At 37.2% G+C, this 21,499-nt stretch overlaps 3 protein-coding genes across 5 annotated transcripts in view; 2 read left to right on the top strand and 1 right to left on the bottom strand.

Moving 5' to 3' along the window:
- Window positions 1–21,499, top strand: part of MTMR6 (myotubularin related protein 6) — an 821,484-nt gene that overhangs the window by 345,842 nt on the left and 454,143 nt on the right. The gene's annotated exons all lie outside the window — the stretch shown is intronic.
- LOC309848517 (ral guanine nucleotide dissociation stimulator-like) overlaps window positions 1–21,499 on the top strand; it is a 729,203-nt gene that overhangs the window by 355,418 nt on the left and 352,286 nt on the right. The window lies entirely within an intron of this gene.
- Window positions 1–21,499, bottom strand: part of LOC309848886 (uncharacterized protein) — a gene marked incomplete at both ends in the record, with an annotated part of 41,294 nt that overhangs the window by 13,664 nt on the left and 6,131 nt on the right. The window contains 8 exons of the mRNA XM_082700929.1: window positions 4,408–4,607; window positions 5,824–6,071; window positions 9,039–9,104; window positions 10,216–10,240; window positions 14,649–14,759; window positions 17,380–17,517; window positions 18,165–18,314; window positions 20,614–20,649. Coding sequence (XP_082557055.1) covers window positions 4,408–4,607; window positions 5,824–6,071; window positions 9,039–9,104; window positions 10,216–10,240; window positions 14,649–14,759; window positions 17,380–17,517; window positions 18,165–18,314; window positions 20,614–20,649 — 974 coding nt within the window. The remainder of the gene's footprint in view (window positions 1–4,407; window positions 4,608–5,823; window positions 6,072–9,038; window positions 9,105–10,215; window positions 10,241–14,648; window positions 14,760–17,379; window positions 17,518–18,164; window positions 18,315–20,613; window positions 20,650–21,499) is intronic.

Genomic DNA, 21,499 nt, shown 5'->3' with positions numbered 1-21,499 from the left:
ACATCTATCTAATACAACAGGCTTAACTCAGTACTCACAGAACATTTACTTACTAAACCTTATGGCCCTGAAAGGAGTATAGTGACTGATCCTGGGACAGGAACAGGACTAAGAAAATACACCCAGCTTCAGTTATTCACCTAGTCAGAGGAAGAGGTTGGCACAATTCTGAGTATTTATCACAATTAGAATTCCTCTCCTCATCAGTCTACACCAACAGCAAGCAGATATGGACATTCTCTTGGATGCATTATGTGGCAGGCTCTGGGTTAGGTGCTTGTGATTACCCAAACCCTTCAATCTTTTTCACGTGAGTCTATCTTAAGGAAAGCCTTCCCCCTTCCTACCCATCTCGGGTTGACAGTTTTGAGCACCACTAATTTGAATTTTATTGATTCGGGCCTGTGGACATCTTTTAAAATTCAGGCATCAAATGTCATAGATCTCACACATAAACTTGCTCTTCTCCCAACTTTGCAACATCTGTGCATTTGGTTGCCATCCAGATCCTTGATGAAAAAGTTGAGTAACATAGGGTCAAGAACAGAACTTTAAGACAGCTTCTAAAAAACCAGCCTGACGTGGATTTGTTAGTCAAAGCTCATCATTTCTGGTTATTCAGCTAAAAAGCCACTTATCTCTAGGTTCTTATTTTTCCGTCTTAAATTCACATCTATCACAAATGACTTTACAAACATCTGGCTGGAATCCAGCGCTAGCCATGTGCGAGTATGTAGCCTCACACCATCTTCGGGATGTGGGTTGTGGAATATCTTACAATCAGAGATTTTCCCTTCACAAATGTGTGGTTGTCAGTGAAACACAGAGAAAGCAGAGGCCAAATAAAATACTGTTGCTAGATGTTGTAGAAATAGCACCACCAGAGTAAACTTTACCACATCTTTAGCTAAACATATTTTGTACCAATGCAGTCAAGACACGACTGCAATTATTTTCCTTCAAAACCAAAAGTGAATAAATCACTGATGACTCAGATTGCACTGTAAATTCGTACTCTTAATCATGTTCTGAAATTTGTATTATTTTTAATAGTAATATTGATGTAATCTCTTACACTATTTTATTCTTCAAACCGCTCAAAATGCTGCACTGTGAAAGGCCCTGAGGGTATATGGTTCTCCTTTTCAAATAGGTTATTTAATAGAATAACATGGATGTGTGGGTATATATATAAAACATACACACACACATATGCACATATATAATCAGTGTGGGGAAACCAAAGGCACACACTGTTACTACATCTAGTTTGCTAAACTAAAAACACAGGCTAGCTAGCCCTTTGGTCTGTAAATAAACCATCTTAACCACTCTAAGGTCTTTTCAAATTGGCTCACGGTATTATTTATGCAGCTCACAAAAAGTGGAAGATAACCAGGTAGTAAAAATATACTAAGGAGCCTTCTTTCCAAGTGTTTCCTTTTGAATGGACATAAATACTACTCTGTATTTGGGCAAGTAGTGTGGCTTTACTTATTGGCTCCAGCATACCAGTCAAAGGCCAATGAGAAGTCAGGCCCACAAGAGGAAAGACCCTTTGTGATTTCAATAATCAGGTTATGTGCTCATAGTTTTTGTATCAATTTGAAATCATTAAACTGCATTTAAGATTGCCATTATTAGGGTTATTAATATGTATGCCTCATAAACAGTAATAATGCACTGGTATGTCTACAATGCTGATTTATAGCTTTGAGTTATTTCCCCAAATTATAGCCAGTATTTCAGATAATTAGATTTTTATTTGAGGTATACAGATTCAGTTATGTTATTAAACAATTCTCCAAAGCAGACCAGTAAAAAAGCCTGTAGATGAAATATTTTAGCAAGCAAAACCCTATAGCAAACAAAACTATATATTAAATATATTTTTATACATTTTTATATTTTTTGCTAATATATTAGCAAACTATATGTTAAATACATTAGTAAATCTGAGGTTACAGATTTCACCTCAATTATACTCAAAGAAATGCAAATAAGAACAAAGCATTTGTTTTTACCTTTAAAATTTAGAAAAAGCATGAGAAATATGTAAAATGAAAATATGTAAAAAATATGAAATATGTAAAATATGTAAAAAGAAAAATATGTAAAAAATTTAATATCCAAAGCTGGCACACTGCTGGTAGCAAAGAGCAAAAGATGAAAATAAATGTATACTCAATTATAGCTAGAAAGGCCAGAAGTGGAGAAGTAAAGAACACTGTGTAAGCTGCAGAAAAGGGCAATCTGGCTCTTTTGGTCTTGGCCACAAAGGTGTCAAAATGTCAAAACCGGCTACAAGAGTTCCTCCATGGAGAATCAGTTTAGGAGCTGGGGTAGAAGGAATACAGGGTAAGGTGTCCAGAGAGCTGTGCCAACCTCATGCAACCAGAGTACTACTAATATCATAAAAGGACAGCAAACACAGGAATGCGGTAAATAGCTAGCTATGGTAGGATCAGAAACTGGATTTTACATAAGCTGGATTAGTTATGCTTCCTGTATTCTCCTATTTCCTCTCCGGATTTAGTCAAGAACAAAACACTGGAAGTTCAGTCTGTGTCAGCCAGGCCAAGTGCAATGAAGGAGGGGTTTAGGGCCCAAGTGTCAAAGTGGAAATCACAAACTACAAGAGGCAGAATACGGATGGGCGTGGAAACCAAAGCCAGGAACCCCCAGTGGAAAGGTCAATCCTTGCTGCTCTTGGAGCCTAGTTTGTCTGTCTTCCCCTCTGGACATTTCTCTTGAAGAACTAAAAATCCTAGAGGTTCTAAGTTTGGTTTTAATGAAGAAGACAGCTATTCCCAACAGGATATCATAACCAAACCCACTCTTTTATTGACTCAGCAATGGGTCCTGGGTACCGACTCCAGGTACAGCACTGTGATAAGCCTGTCCCACAGTACGTACTAATGGCGGCTGCCATCCCCAAAGGAGGACACTGAATTTGAATAACTCTCTGTGACCAATTATGTATTAAGTGGTGAAGAGAAGGAATGTCTTCAGCACTTAGTGTGAGAAGAGGTCTGAATGGGTGAAAATGGCAGGGCAGGGCTTTCTGGATGAAGGTGGGGAAGCTGTAGCACAATGGGGACAGGCTGGAACGTGGAGGGAAGCAAGGAGACTGTTATGTCTGGCTTTTCTGCTACATTATACATTCTATGAGGGCAGGGGTTGCTTTTTGCTCTTAATTATACCCTCAGCACTGACCACCATGCCTATGATGTTTCAGTAATACACCGATGGCTACAGCTGAAAGAAAAAGCAAGGGTGAAGGCTGAGGGGACAGGTTGTGTAAGAGTCCACAGAGGACCCGGACTGTTAGATTAATCAGTATGGACTTGATTCTCTGGTCCAGTCTTCCCAGGGAAAGCAGAGTCACAGATGAATTAACCTGACAATGGTCGTACCGGATTTCAGAGCAGAGTAGGAAGGCGGGGTATTGATTCTACTGGGTTAGACGTGAAGCAGTGAAGGCACAGACCAGAGAGGTGGCAAGGAAAAGGGAAGGGGTGAATACCAACAGACCGTGGGGAAGGACCCAGCAGTGAAATCGAGGAGGCAAGAATCCTTGAGCTTGGGTTCCTAGAAGACATCTTTTCTCATTCATGCCTATTTCTTCTCTCCTAAATATCCATTCTTTTAGCTTCAAGTACCACTTACACTAGTATGGGTCATGTATCCAGGTCAATTTTCACATACACTCTAGAATTCACATGAACAGTGGAATTCTGGCCATCTCATGCTCATCAGTATGCCCTCTAACACAGTATCATCTTGCCCAAAGCTAGTTCGTTTGTTGGAGTAGCTATTTCTCTTTAAAGAGAAGAGGGAGAGGGTAGCACCAAGGATTAGTACAGAGTCAGGCTGTTTGTGGACAAGAGTGCATTTGAGAGCCAACAAGAGGTGGTCATGATTTCTGAATTCTATCTTAAATTCAATGCTATAAGTTTTAAGTAACTTGTGCTGTGTGACCTGTCTTTTCTAGAGTATAGTAATCCATGTAGAGAAGGATGAATCAGACAACGAAGGTAACTGATGGATGGTACCCTGGGACTAGGGATACAGACAATGGGACAAGAGAATTTAGCAGTGAAGGTGGCCCCAAAATAGCCAACCATGGAGACCAAGCCAGGAGGAATCCAGCTGGCCTGGAGAGCCACGCACTGAGGCACATGCGGGATCAAATTTAAGATGGGCGTAAAAATACATTCCATGAGTTTGGGGGAAATCGGAGAAATTACAGATAAATTCTCATCTGTTTTTGCATAAAAAAAAAAAACAGTAAAACTTACCTTTTTATAAGCCAGATTCCACAGTACCATAATTTCCTAAGTTTTAAATTGATGAATAAGAGCAACAAAAGAGGCAAGTTAACAAAATAATTTAAAAAATTGATACCTGAAGAATTGGGTCTCCAGCAAGAAGTCTTCCATCTTTGGCGATCACCCCATGCCGACAGACTTCCTGGATAACAATGTTGATCAGTGGCCTTTCATTGCCTCCCACAATGCTAATTCCTAGCTGAATATAAAGATCAGCCCGGTGAATTTCAATTGTAGTAATAATGCCTTCCGGAAAACTAACCGGCTGCTGCGTAGCTGCCAAGTTAAAAATGAGAGGGAGAAAAATAGAAAGAAAAACGTTTTATATTTTGATTATCTTCACGTAAGTTATCGTCTATCATTAGTGATGACCTTATGTTAATAGATGATTCATAACAAAGCAATACCACGGGATAAGAAAAACAGAATGACCAAAACACCAATAGATAAGATTAGCAATCACACTTCCTCTTCAAAAGGTGAATAATCAACAAATAACTACTATGCATCAGATCACTAGGGACCACATAGTGATCTGATAAAGAAATATACAGACAATATCATCTTGTCCTAATTGATCAGAGAAACTCTGACCCATGAAACAGCTGTAAACAGTGCAAGGCAGTACATATGAAATAAAAAAGACAAACTCTGTGACATACAATCACCGTAGTGGTTGACAAAATAACCACATTAAGCAAGAAGAGGAGGGTCTTGATCTGAGCAGTAGGAGATAGAAGAATTGTTATAGCCATGGCTGGGAAAAATGGGATTTGTAGAAAAATTGGAATTTTCATAAGAGATAAACCTATTTAAAAGTAAGACAAAGGGCCAACTACAAAGATATGCCCAAGATCTATGACTAGAGGTTTTCTGCCTGTTTCCTGGTGGGTCATGTAGACAGATCAGTGGCTGCTACCAGAGGACAGCAATAGTCAGACACATGGCCTTGGAAGTCAGATACATATATAGCGATTTCGTGGCTCTCAGACTTTGACCAATGACTCCCTGACTAAATTTCCTCATCATTAAAAAAAAGCCAGTATTCGTAGAAGCATTTAATAAGTTAATATATGTAAAGTGCCTGGCACAGTGCTGACACAGAATAAGCACGTAGGCTGAGGTATTATTTTTGTTCTTCTTGATGCTGTGGATTTCTTAATCAAGAAGCAATAGGCTTCAAAACAAACAAACAAAAGAAGCCTGCTGATGACCAGTGAATTTGTGGACTACAACAGAAGAGGGGGAGGGGGAAGCATAAGCCTCAAAGTAAAACTCGCTTTCTGTTTCTAAACAGCAAACTGTTAAGACTTGTACACTTAAAGGGTGAACATGTGATACGTGAAGCATATCTCAATAAAATTATTTGTTGAAGAGGAAAAACAACAACAACATCACCCCATGGAGGGAAAGTAATAGGGAGTACTGAGAAGAAAGGAAATATCTGATTTGAAAACAGATGAAAAGCAAAAGCAAGGTGAAGAGCACATACTGTCAGTGGCCGTGTTCTCCTCCAAGGCGGGGTTGTCCAGGCCAGGCTCCTCAGGCCACGGGGGCAGAGATGCTGATATCAAGCTGAGCTCAGCAGGTTCTGTGCCTGTCCCTGAACAGTCCATTTCGAGGGATAAAGTACCTGGAAGATCTATTACAGTGGTTCCATTTTCATTCTCAATCTCTGTCTGAGCTTTATCAGTTTTCCTCCTTTCTAGGGCAAGTCTCCGATGAAAAGCTCCAGGACATCTAGAGAGAGAGCATTAGGGGGTTCCCAGATGATTTGAAAGGAAAAATGATAGACAGCTTGTGCCCCAACAACAGAATAGCCACTGCTTCAATGCCAAACTCACCTAGAGGTAATCCACAAGTGGTATGTAATTCTGATTTTAACCTCTGCTCAAACTAAATTCCTACCACACTGTGTAGCAAACTTAAAACAGGCGTTGGCACAAATAGTGGCTTCGTGCATGTCTCAAAAAATACTTCAATAAAAACCTGTATTCGGATACATACTAGTCCCAGAAATACACCAGCACAGTTGACGGTACCCTGCAAATACTATTCTGAGATCCTGATTGCATAACCCCCTTTTCACAGGGATGGCTTAACTCCTTAACAGGAGTGGAAACAGCAGTCTTCTTCCACAATGTGCTCCTGCATCCAGACTTGGACCCTGAGTGACACTGTTCCTTTCCAATCTCAGGGCCAAGGGTACACATTCATTTATTAGTGAGAAGCAATACATGTGAGGCTCTGCCACTTGCAGAAAAGCAGAGCAAAGGCTCAAGAGGCTGCATATGGTGGGTGGTGGTCTTATGTCTAGGACTGCAGACTACGTTCAATGATAGTGTTTTTTAAAATCTCAAATTTCATGAAAAATCAAGTATAGGATAAATTTATTGAAAACTGGAAGCTATCCCTTAGCTGTAAAAGTAATGAATTTCCCCACACAAACTAAAGATAAGTTGTGGGTTTCAAGTTCTTGAAAAAGATTGCTATGGAATTTCTTTATCCAGCTTTTTCTCATTCCTGGTTTCCTCATCACCTTATTAAGAGGACAAAAGATTTCCCTTCTGCACTGTTGTGCTGCACTCCAGGAAATGTTCCTGCAAGGACCTGACAAGTCAAGTGGAATATTGTATCACTGAGAAAAATTATTTTTGTCAAGTAGATTGCATGAGAAATGCATTTTAAAACTATTTCATTCAATTAAAAAATGGTGACAAAAAGTGGATCATAAAACAATACTTGAGATTAAAACTATAGGGAAAGATTCAATTCCCCAAATGCATATCACACACTGGTATCCATATGCGTAACAGCCAGTCTTCGATGGAGAAACAGACTAGGAACAGGGTTTGGGAAGGAAACATAAGCAGAATGTGCACAGTTGGGAAAGAGCCTAGCTAACAACTACAAAATCCTAAAAACTAAGTAACTGAAAAGCCCCTCTTATCTTATCCAAGAATAAATTTTTTTTCTGTTCTTTCTTTCTTTCTTTTTTTTGTTTTTTTTTTTTTTTTTTTTTGTCAGAGAGAGTGAGCACAGGCAGAGGCAGAAAAAGAAGCAGGCCTCCTGCTGAGCAAGGAGCCAGATGTGGGACTCAATCCCAGGACTCTGGGATCATGACCCGAGTGGAAGGCAGCCTCTTAACCAACTGAGCCACCCAGGTGTCCCCAAGAATAAATTTAAAACTGGAACCCTGAAGTTGTTAGGTAAAGAACCAGGTACACTTACATCCCAATGGAATAGCAAATTGCTAAGAGGGACTAAAGACAGGTATTTTGTGTGATATCACAGAGAACTATGGAAGAACGCATTCATCTAGCACTCAGGAAGGTTACAGAGGACTACGCAACACCCACCTTTAAACAGATGGGGAGCTGGGCACACAGAGACGGAACAACTAGCCAGGAGGAGACGATGAAAGACTTCAAACTACACAAGGGAGGCAAGAGTGTCAACAAAGAAAAAATGACATAGATTATAGCATAGAAAGAAAAAACAAGTACATATGAATGGCAAAAAACATGAGCCTCATTAACATTTATAACTAAGACAGAAGACTGGCAAGTCATCAGAATTTTTAATAGTTAAAAAGCTTAATATAATTTTTATTTAATGGATGACAGATTTTTAAAAACATATTTTTCTACCTTGCTTGCATGATATAGCAATTTAGCCAGCAAGTACTCTTAGGAAACAAACTAGTTAAGAGTATCAGCTCTTCCACTTATTGACAACCTCTTCCATTTATTAACAACCTCTCTGCCCATATTCTTCTTTATATAACAAAGATAAGATGGCCTAACTCATAGAGCTTTCAGGAAAACTAAATTGCTTAAAATACTCCCTCATAAATAATCAGAACTCAATACAAACTAGTGACTACTAGTATCATAGCAACTTAAAAGTACTCAAGCTAGGGCCCCTGGGTGTCAGTTGGTCAAGCGACTGCCTTCGGCTCAGGTCATGATCCTGAAACCCAAGACTGAGTCCTGCAACTCACTCCCTGCTCAGCAAGGGGTCAGCTTCTCCCTTTGACCCTCCCCCCTCTCATGCTCTCTTTCTCTCTCTCTCAAATAAATAAAATCTTTTTTTAAAAAGCACACATGCTATACAGTTTTCTTACAGTACATCTGTATCAAGTCTTATAACCTATAAGACTTAAATAAAACAAAACAAAACCCTACAATAAAGTTACTTTAAGTCAGTTTACCTGAGCAGTTTCTGTTTTCAACTTGTCAATACTGAGGGTGTTCCTCTGTAATCCACTGGCAGCCAGTGACAGAAGCTGTTTCAGAGCTTTAATATCTTCTTCTACTTTAAGCATGGCTTTTGAAGACATTCTACTAATTTCTTCTTGTACATGTTTCTGTTCCTTCACAAATTTCCTAAAAAGATACATAAAACTGAATTCCAAAAAATACACCTTTGGTTTCCTATAGGAAAAAAGCATATTTACTATAGGCTGGTCAGAGTCCTAGTGTTTTTTAAAAAGGAAATATTAAAAATTCATGCATAGTTCACATGCTTTTTAAAGATTGACAATAACAGAATTTTAATTCCCATTATTCTGCTTTGTTTATAAAAATATTAAAATTTTTACCAACACCCAAGTTAAAATGTTTAAGAGGAAGAAGAGATGTTCCCCTTAAAATAGATTCTAACATTCTTCAACATGATATATCTAATTACATTTGACACACTTACTGGAGGTTTTCAACATCCTGGCAGATGACAGGAGGGAGATTTTCATCCTTCAGTGCTTTACTATCCCTGAGAAAAATGCCACAGATAGATTAAAGCCATTGAGGTTCTAAAAAGCTGACAGCTGAGTTCCACTACACAAGGGTTAAAGGGGAGGAGGTAAAACAAATATTCCCCATTTATAGCTCTTATGGTTGATTTCAAATCTCTTTATAAAAAAATGTTGTTTCCTGACCTTTAAAATAGCTTTAACAATTCATCTGACAGGGAGATTTCTCTTCTAATTTCCCTTTTAGAAGGACTGGCACCTATCATAAGTACACATAAATGCATCTGACCAAATGTTTAAGAAAAAAAATTAGAAAATACAAGAGATTAAATATTGAAAAAGTTCCACTGGCTCAAAAACTCTATGACTGACCTTTTATTTCGTTCAAAAATATTAAAGCATTCATTAAAGAAAGTCTACAAACTTCTCATAATGAGATTCTAATTGTATTTTACTTGATTTTTAGAATTTCAATTTATTCTTCAACAAAATAAAACCTAGGGATAGACTGAGGGAATCATAAATATTTAATGAGAATAGGAAGAGGTGAAATGTGGCATGCTGTAATGGAATTATGAGTTAAAATTCAGTCACAGATCTGCTACTACATCCTTGATAGAACCTGAAGCAAACCTCAGTCTCCTACAGCTTTCTCATTTATGAAATAGGGCTAAAGTATACAGAAGATATTTTGGAGGCATGAACTTGATCATTTATTTACAAATGTTTTATCTAATGTAATACAAATTAGGTGAGGAAATGTAAGTGCTAGTAAAAATAGTGATCTTCAAACCTATCTGATGTATATTATAGATAGAGGCTTTTCTCCCTCTTCATCATCAGAAAATAAATGGGACTGGTATAGTAGTTTATATAGAAAAGGTCTGTATACCTAAAACTGAGCATAAAGTATTCCAGAAAGAATTGGTTATAACTTTCCTAATAATTAAAAATTAAAGACCTGACCTGCCAAAATCTTTCCAGAGCATATGTTTATTATTTTACTTTAGACAAAAACTGATTCAAAGAATTTTTCTTCTAAATGTCTATATAGTTTCTTTTACTTCCGATGAGACCACCTGCCTATAAATTAACAAATAAAATACTTTGAAAGTTAAATTGTAAACCTACTCTGGTCTTGTTCCTGTTTTATCACCTAGAAAATTCAAGAAGCTTTATATAAAAACAGGTCATTTAACAATGTATTCCAAATTCAAGTTTCAATTTAACACAAACTTAGGTATAAACAGAAACTTCTAAGCATTTTTCGGACAGCCTCGTAGACATCATGTGAGGTCACTTGTCACAAACTCCAAACTACATACTATGGGGACATGTTTGTATACACATAAACAGATAGTTACGTAGGTGATTTGTATCTATTTCTTTCAAGGGCAAGATTCTTCCTCTTTCAACTATCTTCTATGAAAAATATTCTTGCTTAGCACAGTTGACCTCCTGCAAGTTCTACTGGATGCTTTCTTAGGTTCTATCAGTTCAGAATACTAAAATATGTCAGACTACCCGGATGTCTCTAAATATTTTACAAAAGCAGCAATTTTTTAAGATGATGTTTTTAATGTGTGCAGATAGATCAACATGAGAAAGCTTTCTCATGAACACTTATTTAGTGGTTATCATTAATAGTGTATGTCTAAAAGTAGAAAAGTAAAAATGCTCCGTCAGCAAAATGCAGTGACTCACTTTCTGCTTTTCCAGAATTTACTTCACACTGCAAAATAAGACCTGCTTAATGAAGAAAATACAGGAACACACAAAACTTCATCCCATCACAGAACCTTAATGGTTCCTCTTTCAACCTCTTTTGGCACTTACACACACATTTTTAAATGTGATCGGGATGACCATAAGTTATGTGCACATATTTTCTCAGGATGTTGAAATTAAGTCTTTTTCATGTCACTTAACATGATTTTAAATGACCACAGAATACTGATGACATAGCTGTATCAGAACCTTTATGCCCAACCCTCTTCTTAACATATACGCCTTTACTATATAAACAATGCTGCTACAGTGAATGCCTTTATCTCCAAATACTTGTGCATGACTTATTTGTATTCCACAGAAAGAGGAATTTATAGGTCAAAGATTACATCAAGGAAAACCTTTGTATTATCAAACTGATCCTTTAAAACAACTGTTCCAATTTATCTTCCCACCTACTACGAATAAGTAATTTTTCCGTCACACCATCTACAACAATGTACATTTTTCGGAAACAATCACTGCCAGTACATAGGTGAGAAATGCCACTTCATTATCATATAAATTCATATTTCTGACAGTACTAAGTAAAACATTTCAAATATTAATTAGACAAGTCTATTTCTCCTTGAGTGAATGGTCTATTCAGGCTATTTGAGGTATATCCGAGGTATGTTTCTCACTGACTTCTCAGAGCTATTTCAACATTAAGCATATTAATTATCTCATACATATACTTTATGTGTCTATTTCTAAAATGAGACCTTCATTTCAAGATACATCTCAATTTCGGATGTTAAAATGTGAAGGAAAAAAGCATCGAAACAGCAGTATTTTACTTCCCACCTGTCCTTTACCTTTTGCCTTTGTCCATAGGGTTTCTTTTGTTTACCGTTTTAATCTAACTACAATTTATTTTTCCTTACTTTGTATGTTGATATTTCTCTTTCATAGTTTAACATTTCTAAAATTGATATCCATGTTCTACCGATGCAAGCCTTTGACTGGGTGAGACACAGTAAGATAAAGGAGGGATTTAATTTTTTTCCCACAGACTTCAACTTTTTTACTCATTAGTGTCCTATTCTGCTCTCTCTTTGATATTCCATTTTTATTATATTTACAGAAGTCTCTATACACACAAACCTGCGTATATAAAACTTAGGCCTGTTTGTGGCCGACCGTGGGACCTGACTAGTCCATCTAGCTTGGCATCTGTAATACCTGTGGACTGCTGTCAAAGCTCACTGTCAGCACTCCACCTCTGTTCCTGCCCTCCTGCACATTATCTTCCACATGGCTGCCAGAATGCTCTTCTTCAAACACGTATCTCATGTCATATTATTCACATCAAAACCCTAGTGGGTCTCAACTGTCCTCCGTGTAATTACAAAACTCTTTAAGATGACATACACGGCCCTTCCCTTCATGACATCTGGAATCTGATCTTCCCATGCTGCAGCTCGCCGGTTTTCCAGCAGTTCTTCAAAAGAGTAAAGAGCATCCTTGTCTCTAGATCTTACTCCATGCTGCCCCCACTTATAGACCACTGCTTCCTACCCCTCTTCATCTATCAAACCCAATACAGCAGGTCCAGGCTAACTGATGCAGCTGCTAGGGAAACAGAGAAAACCTTTAGATTAATAAGGAACCCCTGGACACGTATAGCAGGTTAAAAGGAACTGGATGTGCTATATCAGGTCATGTGCACTTATTTTACATACTCCTTTGGTTCAACTCTGAGGCACAACACAAGAGGAAGACAATGGGGGAAGGTGGAGTGCAGCGGGGGGCGGGGGAGGAGGGTGCAAAGGGAGATTAACTCCTTATATTTCTCTTACTCCTTTGCCTCAATCAAGTCTTTCACGTGGAGCCTAAAAGCAATTACAATAAAGAGAGAACCAGTTTCATAATTAAAATCAAAGTAGTTCAAGGGTACCAGATTGCCTCAGCTGATTAAAAAATAAGCTGCTAAAATATCTAAGATAATTCCTTCTAATTTTGATGCGGCTACAAAGAAAACTAAGTAAAAACAAGAGACAGACCCCTATGTTTAAAAATCAATTTTGGGGGCGCCTGAGTGCTCAGTTGTTAAGCATCAGCCTTCAGCTCAGGTCATGATCCAGGGTCCTGGGATCAAGCCCTGCATCAGGCTCCTGGCTCAGCAGGAAGCCTGCTTCTCCCTCTCGCACTCCCCACTTGTATTCCCTCTCTAGCTGTCTCTTCTTCTCTGTCAAATAAAGTTTAAAAAAAAAGTAAAATAAAATAAAAATCAATTTTTATTCAAAGTAATCCTAAATTTTCTAAGTTTAAAAGGATTTTAGGATAGCCAGCTTTTAAAACAGTACGTCACCCTAGAATCGTCTACATAATAAAAACCACATCCAAATAAAAAATTCCTACACAGATATATGGACTCCTTCATCTGTTACTCATTCTAGGTTCTTCAGAGGATTCAATGCAATAGGTGAAACATGCTTTCATCAGAGGCAGAAGAGGCAATGCAAGACAAAACAAAAAATCATGCACAGGGAATCGACAAAACAAAAAATAATGCACAGGGAATCAACAAAACTAAAACATCTTTCAAAATGAATCTGGATTGGTAATTTTTTAACAAGAATATTCAGCATTGCAAGAGCACAGTAAGAACGGCATTTTCATACTGGCTGGTGGGTAATCAATTGGTAAACTCTTTCTAGAAAGTAATTTTACAATATTTACCAAGAGTCTCCAAAACTCTCCCCTCTCTTTAAGCCAGTGATTCAGTTTCTAGGTTGTCTTTAAAAAATAATAAAAAAATATGAATAAAAATTTATAAGAAAAACAAACACAAAGAGAGCATTTATTATGTGCCTGGCTCTACTGAAGTCTTATAAACTATAATCCTTGGACCAACAATGTCAAGTAGTTACTGTTCTTTTCCCCCACTTTACAGATAAAGAAACTAAACACAGAGGGATAAATAACTTGAACAAGGTCGCAGAGCTTATCAACAGTGGAGGTAATCTGAAGCCAGGTTTCAGCTCAAGTCTATCCTCTTAAGCTACAATACCACATTGCCTCTCCCCATAAAGATGCTCAATATGTTGATACTTCCTAGAGTATACGAACTGAATACAAACACTAATAATGGAAGGACGGCTGATTAATGATGTATCGATTCATAAAGCTGATGTAAGCAGCAATAAAACACTCCTAAAGAATTATTGAACTGACAAATATTGGTGATATAACATATGAGAAAGAACAGGTTACAAAGCAATCCAGTTGACCTTTGAACAATGCAGGGATTAAGGGTCCTAAACACCCAGGCAGTTGAAAATCTACACATAATTTGACTCCCCAAAATCTTTACTAATAGCTTCCTGCTGACCAGAATGTTTACTGACAATATAAAGTCTATTCACACACACTTTGTATGTGATATGTACTACATACTGCAGTCTTACAATAAAGTAAGATAGAGAAAAGAAAATATTAAGAAAATCGTAAGGAAAACACATTTACAGGACTCCACTTTTACTGGAAAAAATTCACATATAAGTGGACCTAGCATGTTCAAAGCATGTTGTTCAAGTATCAACTTATATACCATACATGTGTTCATGATCCCAACTTAAGAACATATATTAATACACACACTGACAGTTACATAACCGTATGCATAAACAAAACTCAGTTTTCTATGAAAATAAAATCTTAAACACATAATACACAAAAAATTTGTGAGATATAAAGTAAATGTAAAAGTAAAAACTTTACTACTGAACATGTAACTAAAAATCTTACTGACATAGAAATTTAAGTTACTGTTAGAACAGAACATTACTTACTCTTTTTATCTGATGAGGTACGAAAATCTATACCACCAAGACCTTCATTGCCTGCAGTTGAAGTAGCTGCTGTGGTTCCCAAAGTCAAGCCTAAAGCATTCTGTCCAAGTCCTACAAATAAACCAAATATAATTTACAAAGTCTTTACAATGATTTTCCCTCAATGGACAAAATTCTCAAATGCTTTCAAGCTGGATCCCATTTTTCTTCATAATTGCTTTAAGCAAATAACATGGAATAAGTCTAAAGCTGGGATTTAATGGTGTATGTAGTCTGGATAATATAATTTTAACTTCTTTACGTTTTAGGTAATTTTTTAAAGTGTAGACACACAATGTCACATTAGTATACAACAGTGACTTGAAAACTCTATACATGCTATGTTCACCACAAGTGTCACTACCCTATCTGTCACCATACAACCTTATTACAATACCATGGATTATATCTATCCCTGTGACTGATTCCATAACTGGAAGGTTGTACCAACTCCCCGTCAGCCATTTTGCCTGTCCTCCCTACCCTTTCGGGCAACCATCAGTTCTCTGTATTTATGGGTCTATTAATTTTTCTTTACTAAAAAGGTCAGAGTTTATCTGTTAATTCAATAAATGTGAACATACTACTTGTTTTTTTTAAATCCTCCTGAAAAAGCAGTTTTAGTTTGTATATTTCCAGGTGAATACTTCTTGTCCTCTAGTCATGCTTTGTAATTGGATACTTTTTAAATTATCAAGTATTGGATGTGTTAATTAACTTGATGGGCATTTACAATGTGCATGTATATATGAAATCACTATGCTCTACACTTTAAATATCTTACAATTTTACTTCTCAATTATACCTCAGGAAAGCTGGTAACAGATAAATAAATTACATAATAAAATAATCCGGTAATGATTTATAAGATTTCAGCAAATCTTATAAATCTTATAAAGCCAATAGTTTCATTATTCATGAAATCTAAAGAACTGAGAGTTAGAAGCCTTACAGTTCAAACATCAAATTTCATACTCCCAAGCTTTTTCAAAAAAAATTTAATGAAAGAAATAGACTTCATTTATTTAAATCCTACCTCACTGACAAAAGGAATTGAAGGGGCTAAACTACAGTTAATCTTAAGTCATAAAGGTATGCTTGTAAATCAAGTAGCAGAATTTTAAACACCACGCATTGGTAAATCATCTAAGTCCATGCATTACCAAGCTCACATAACTGTGGTTCTTTTTGGACAGATGCTATTTACTTTAAACAGAGGAAACAGTAGAGGTACTGAATAAAAGCAGGGGATATATGAAGAGTGGATTTAAATACTGACAATGTGTGAAAAAAAATATAGCTAAATGAATGTCCATTAAAAAAAAAAATACAGGGGTATGTTTAGTTAGCACAACCTTAAATCAAGCACTGACGTGTGTCTAGAGCCTAAGAAAAATTGTAGCAGGCCTACAAACTCATTAGAAAGACACAAAAACAATCCTCCACCTCCCCTTTCTGTTATTTTTGTGTTTTGCTCTCATAGGACTCTTTAGGAGAGATGTTTAAACACTTATCCTACAAAGAAATGTATGTTACAGTCATCCAGTGATTCAGTTATTAGGAGATATTTTGAATACCTACAAGGTGAGACTACAGTGACAAAGACAAGTATCTGAAAGATAATGCAAACCTGAATGCTACAAATTTTTACAGATTATCTTCACCAACTCCTTTTTTCCCCTTCCACTGACCCAGAGTTTCTTCACTAAATTTAGTACCTAAACGGAGGACATGAAAGAGCTGTTTAATAGAAAACACTAGGTCATTCTCCTTCATCTCTCCCACACGACCAAGTATGAGACACGTACGAGGTGTTGAGTAAAACTTCTGATATTAAATAGCCATTATACATGAACCTATGTATTACTGGGAATGCTATGATTTTTACATGTTTCAAAGCCAAAAAATATGTTTTTCCTAACACATAAATTGTTAAAGAGAAATTCTTGATATTATATTGCTATGTGAGATAATTATACAATGTTTTCAAATCAGAGGAAAGCTCTTCTCACTCCTACATGGTATTATATTACATTATTTATAGTATCATGTTTCATCTATTATTCATTCATTTATATTTATATATAAATATATTTATAGTATATCTTAATACTCAAAACATCGACAGAATCCTTAACATGAAGCTAATTTCAAAATAAGAAAGAAATGAAAAATCAATCCAAGATGGAAAATATGAAGTATTCTCTGCCAATTGAATTGATACTTTAGTATTTTGCTTGACTAGAATAAATTTAATACTTGTGTTCTAAAACCTTTTCTTCAAAGCACGCTAATACCCTTTCCTGATGCCTGTAATGGAAAGCCATTCTTAAAACCAGGGCTTGAAAGGTCAAGTTGTTTTGCAACGAACTTAGATACCAAATGATCCAAGACTCTACAACTACCATTTCTTGATAAATTTCTCTAGAATAGTTTATAAGATCCTTAAACAGGCCCTTCTTTGTTTCTTTATATAGTCAGTCAATACTGAGAAGCAGAAAACTTTTTTTCTACAATATGGCTAAGATGTCCAATTATGCATGAAAACCATTTTTTTATAATTCAGTTTTCATACGAAACAAAAACATTCAGGTTAAAGAGACAAAGTGGTCTGTTCCAAAGGTCAAAATACAGATAAAGTAAATTTAAATATAAATATTTACTATTTTGGAAAATGAATACCATGAATTACCTGATGTGGCTATATTTGAACTCTGGAAAAGTGAACCTCCCAAACCAGCTAAGGCTCCCCATAAGGAATGGCTTGTTGATGGGGTAGTAGTTGTAGCTGTTGTTCCGCCCAAATTATTTAGGGTAAATCCTGTAGATCCTATAGAAAGTAAAACGGTAAAGGCTTCAAAAGGAAACATCATTTCTAAGAACATTGGAGAAAATACAAAACATTCCCCACCACCACCAAAACAGACAGCCCTCACGTCCATGACAAAATTCACTCTAGTTTTTCCTAAAAAACTACTTGCTAAAGATAAAATTACATATACTTAAGAATAAAGAGAAATAAGACCGTAAGGAAACGCTAGTGACACAAATAAGAGTTCTAGGTAACACTAGAATGGTGTAAGGTAACGGATTCCAGAGAATAATAAAGAGTTTTCAATCCAGGATGCCAAATTCGCCTTCAAAATGGAATGAATCCTAAGGCAGGCAAGGCTGATGCAAATTCTTTATCCTTTCTTGTCACCAATATGCTCCTTGGAAACAAAGTGTATACTAATAGTTTTACATTTTACCTCTCACCCTGTCCCTGCTTTGCTCTGTAAACAGAGATTAACTTCCAGGATGGCTCCTGCTGCTTTAAAGCCAATGATGATCTTTGTAGGATCCTAATTGCTGAGTGATTAAAATAAAAACTTTCCAAAACTGAAGTTATCTTGAATAAGGTGGATCCCTATATTCACTAGCCAAAAACAAAACAAAATTCAACCACAAAACGTGACTTTTTCCATTCTGCCTCACCTGCTGGAGTTGACGTCAGAGCAGACAAAAGAGTAAGACCACGAGCTGAGGTAGAAGTAATAGGGAGAGCAAATGGTGTGGCAGATGCGGCAGGTTTACTGAATCCTAAACTGAAACCTGCTGTAGACGCAGATGTAGTGGCTGGCGTTCCTGTGTCAAACAAACAAACAAATCCTATTTTACCATGACTGTATATGTATTACACCGGTTTCAATCAGGATCCCTAAAAGTTCGTGACCCTACTTTTGTAGCCAGAAGGATATGTGGGTAGGTATGAAAAAGGAAAATATAGAAGTTGGAGCCAAATCATGGTGAATAATTAAAAGAGGATGCTATGATCTTAGGAAAAGCAAGAAAAAGTCCCATCAATGTGGTCATATTGAAATCCAATTTCAGTTCTACCCCTGGATTTACCTAAAACAGCACTGACCCTTCCTTTGCTCTGTACTCAACAGAAAAATATTCCTCCCCTCCAACGCTATTTAAACCACCATTCTCTACTGTTTCCTCTGCCTTTACTTCTGTCAACCCTGGCTACTCCTTCCAGTCTGCTTTTGTCCATCTCCTTCCTCTGTTCAGTTCTTAAATGATACTGCCTACGGCTCCAGGCCTGCTCCCATACTTCCCAACTACAGGATCTCAGCTAGGGCAACACAGGCCTAAATCTACACCTACCCGAGTCTCCACTGGTTAGCTCTACCGGGATGTCCCTTAACTTTCCACCTCTACGCCTCCCTACACAAAACGTTTCCGAAACCCCCTGCCGTGGTCCACTCAGTTGCTCAAGCCAGAAACCATAATCACCCCTGACATCCCTTCTCTCTCCTGAATTCTACTAGCCATGAATCCTGCTGATTCTACTGCAGAAATAGCTCTGGATTACAAGCATCCTCAAAACCCTTAGCTCAGGTCATCTTCTTTTCAAGAACAATTATAACCTCTTAATTTGTTTCTGTGCTATCAGTCCCTCTAAACTTTAATCTATTCTTGGAATTATTTCAGTTACTTTAAAAAACAAGAAGGGAGAACACCAACAAATATAATACCCTGGTGATTATCTCTGACTGAAGGCTCCTATTAGCTCTATACTATCTCTACACTAGAGTCACAAGGCGTGGCACACAACCACCTTTCCTATCTACTTCCAATCTGCTCTTCACACCCCCTCTCTCCCTACCATTCCCACTTCTGAATCCTAAATTCTAACCAAGTACTTTTCCTACTTCCCTGAGTCCCCTTATGACTGGGCTGTTGCACGTCTCCATCAGGAATGATGTTTCCTGCCCCCAAAATAAACTTCTACTCTTATCTTCCTCTACTTCCCTCGTGCCTTTCATACATGTTAGAGCACTTATCAGGTCATACAAGAACATGTTACTATACCTGCCAGTCAGCTTCACCTCATCACCCACTGAATGCCTTACTCATGCTCATGCTAATGCTCTTGACATCATTAGTACCACCTGCACCACCAGTACCATCACCACACCACAGCTAATACTAAATGTTCAAAGCATTATGTATACTCAAGGCCACAGAGTTAGGAAGTAGTAGCCTTTCCAAACTATTAAAAGAGGAAATACATAATGACCTGCATTTTGGCTTTCCCTAAAGGCACTGAGAGAAGCAGCTGCCAGAAATTAAACTTCTGGATTGCCCTTACCACAACCAGAAATTCCTGCCCGGGTACAGTGCTTTGAAATCCTGTATGGGTTCTAAAATCTCAGAAAAGAAGAGAATCCAACTGCTTGCCCTGAAGCCAATCCTGTCCAAAACTCTGGTAGTGAACAGACGGGTTACACTTTCTGTGGGTCACAGGTGAGTAGCATCCAAATGAACAAAGTCCACCAATCCTTAGTTTACTTCAAATATTAATTAAATTAATAAATTTACTTTAACTGAGTTCCCATACTATCTTTTCATTCATTCATTTCCTTTGACATTATTAACTGTCATACTACTTACTCACATTCCCTTTGGCGTATCGCTACAGAGAACCATGGCGTTTTTGAGCTGAAAAGAAATACAAAAACTTTTCAGTCCTACCCTTGTTTTACAGATAACCAAAAGCTGCCAGATACTACATGACTACCTAAGACCTCACAATGATTTGGAATTACAACCAGGGCTTAATTCTAAGACTTCTGGTCTAGAGTTTGTTGCTTTTTTTTTTTCCCCCACTAAACGGGTTCAAATGACTATAAAAATACAATGTAAAATAAACCTCCAGAGGAAAAAAACCATTGCTGTATTTAAAGGTTTTTTTCCTGAATTAAACAGTCATTGACTTTTTTAAAAACTCCAGTACTGAAAGGCTGTATAATGAGTCAGTGTCTGTGATCTATTAGGTTCCTTACATGCTTCCTTCTATACCCCAGCTCTGTGAGATAATAAGAAAGAGAAGAGAAGAAAACCACAGATCTGGGATCTTTCCTCAAAAAATTCTTACCCAGAGTTAATCCTGTAGTTATAGTTGTTGCTATTCCTGAGGACAAAAAGAGAAATAAAATTTAATCATCAATGGCAGATGACATTTTGTGGGGGTTATTACAAGGGCAAGACTTAGAGTCATCCTCAGGATATGATACTACAACAACCAGTATCTTCTACCATGACCACTAATAGAAACGTTCTTCCTAGAGCACCGGTTTTCATATTACCGGCTATATATAATTATATAGGGAATAAGATTTATAAATGCAAACAACTACTGCTTATAACAACATTAGGCAAGGAGAAAAAAAGCTACTCTAAGCCAACACTGGCACACAAAGTCGTTTCAAGGAGCTCACTGGAAGCTCCCGCATTCCTGCAGTTCTTACATTTTCTATGTGTGGCTGTGAAAAGTTTCAATCAAAGCTGCAATGTCAATGCATAAAGTGGTAACAGAGACCGAGAGGCCCTGTGGGTACAGAATAAAGAGTAAATAAAGAAATAAGCTTTTGAAATGGCAGCATTACTGACACATATTTTTAATAACCAAATATCTTTACGTATTAAAAAACAGATTTTTATTATTGAAATGTCTACCAGAAACCTTGACCTCTTGCCCTTTTCCCATCTAAACAACTCTTTTAATAATATAAAAATTTAAAACGTCTCTTAGGAAGGTAAATTATAACGTTATAGCAAGAAAGGATGCTGACTGCACCATATATACTAAATTAAATTAACGTCCAAATTGGTAAACTTGATTTATCTTCACTAAGGTGAAACACTGCATTATATACTCTCTTGTAAAGATTAAATTAATTCTTGGGGCACCTGGGTGGCTCAGTGGGTTAAGCTGCTGCCTTCGGCTCAGGTCATGATCTCAGGGTCCTGGGACCGAGCCC

The sequence above is a fragment of the Mustela nivalis genome (genome assembly GCF_964662115.1).
Source record: "Mustela nivalis genome assembly, chromosome: 15".
NCBI classification, from domain to species: domain Eukaryota; kingdom Metazoa; phylum Chordata; class Mammalia; order Carnivora; family Mustelidae; genus Mustela; species Mustela nivalis.
This window is presented reverse-complemented; position numbering and strand designations above follow the sequence as displayed.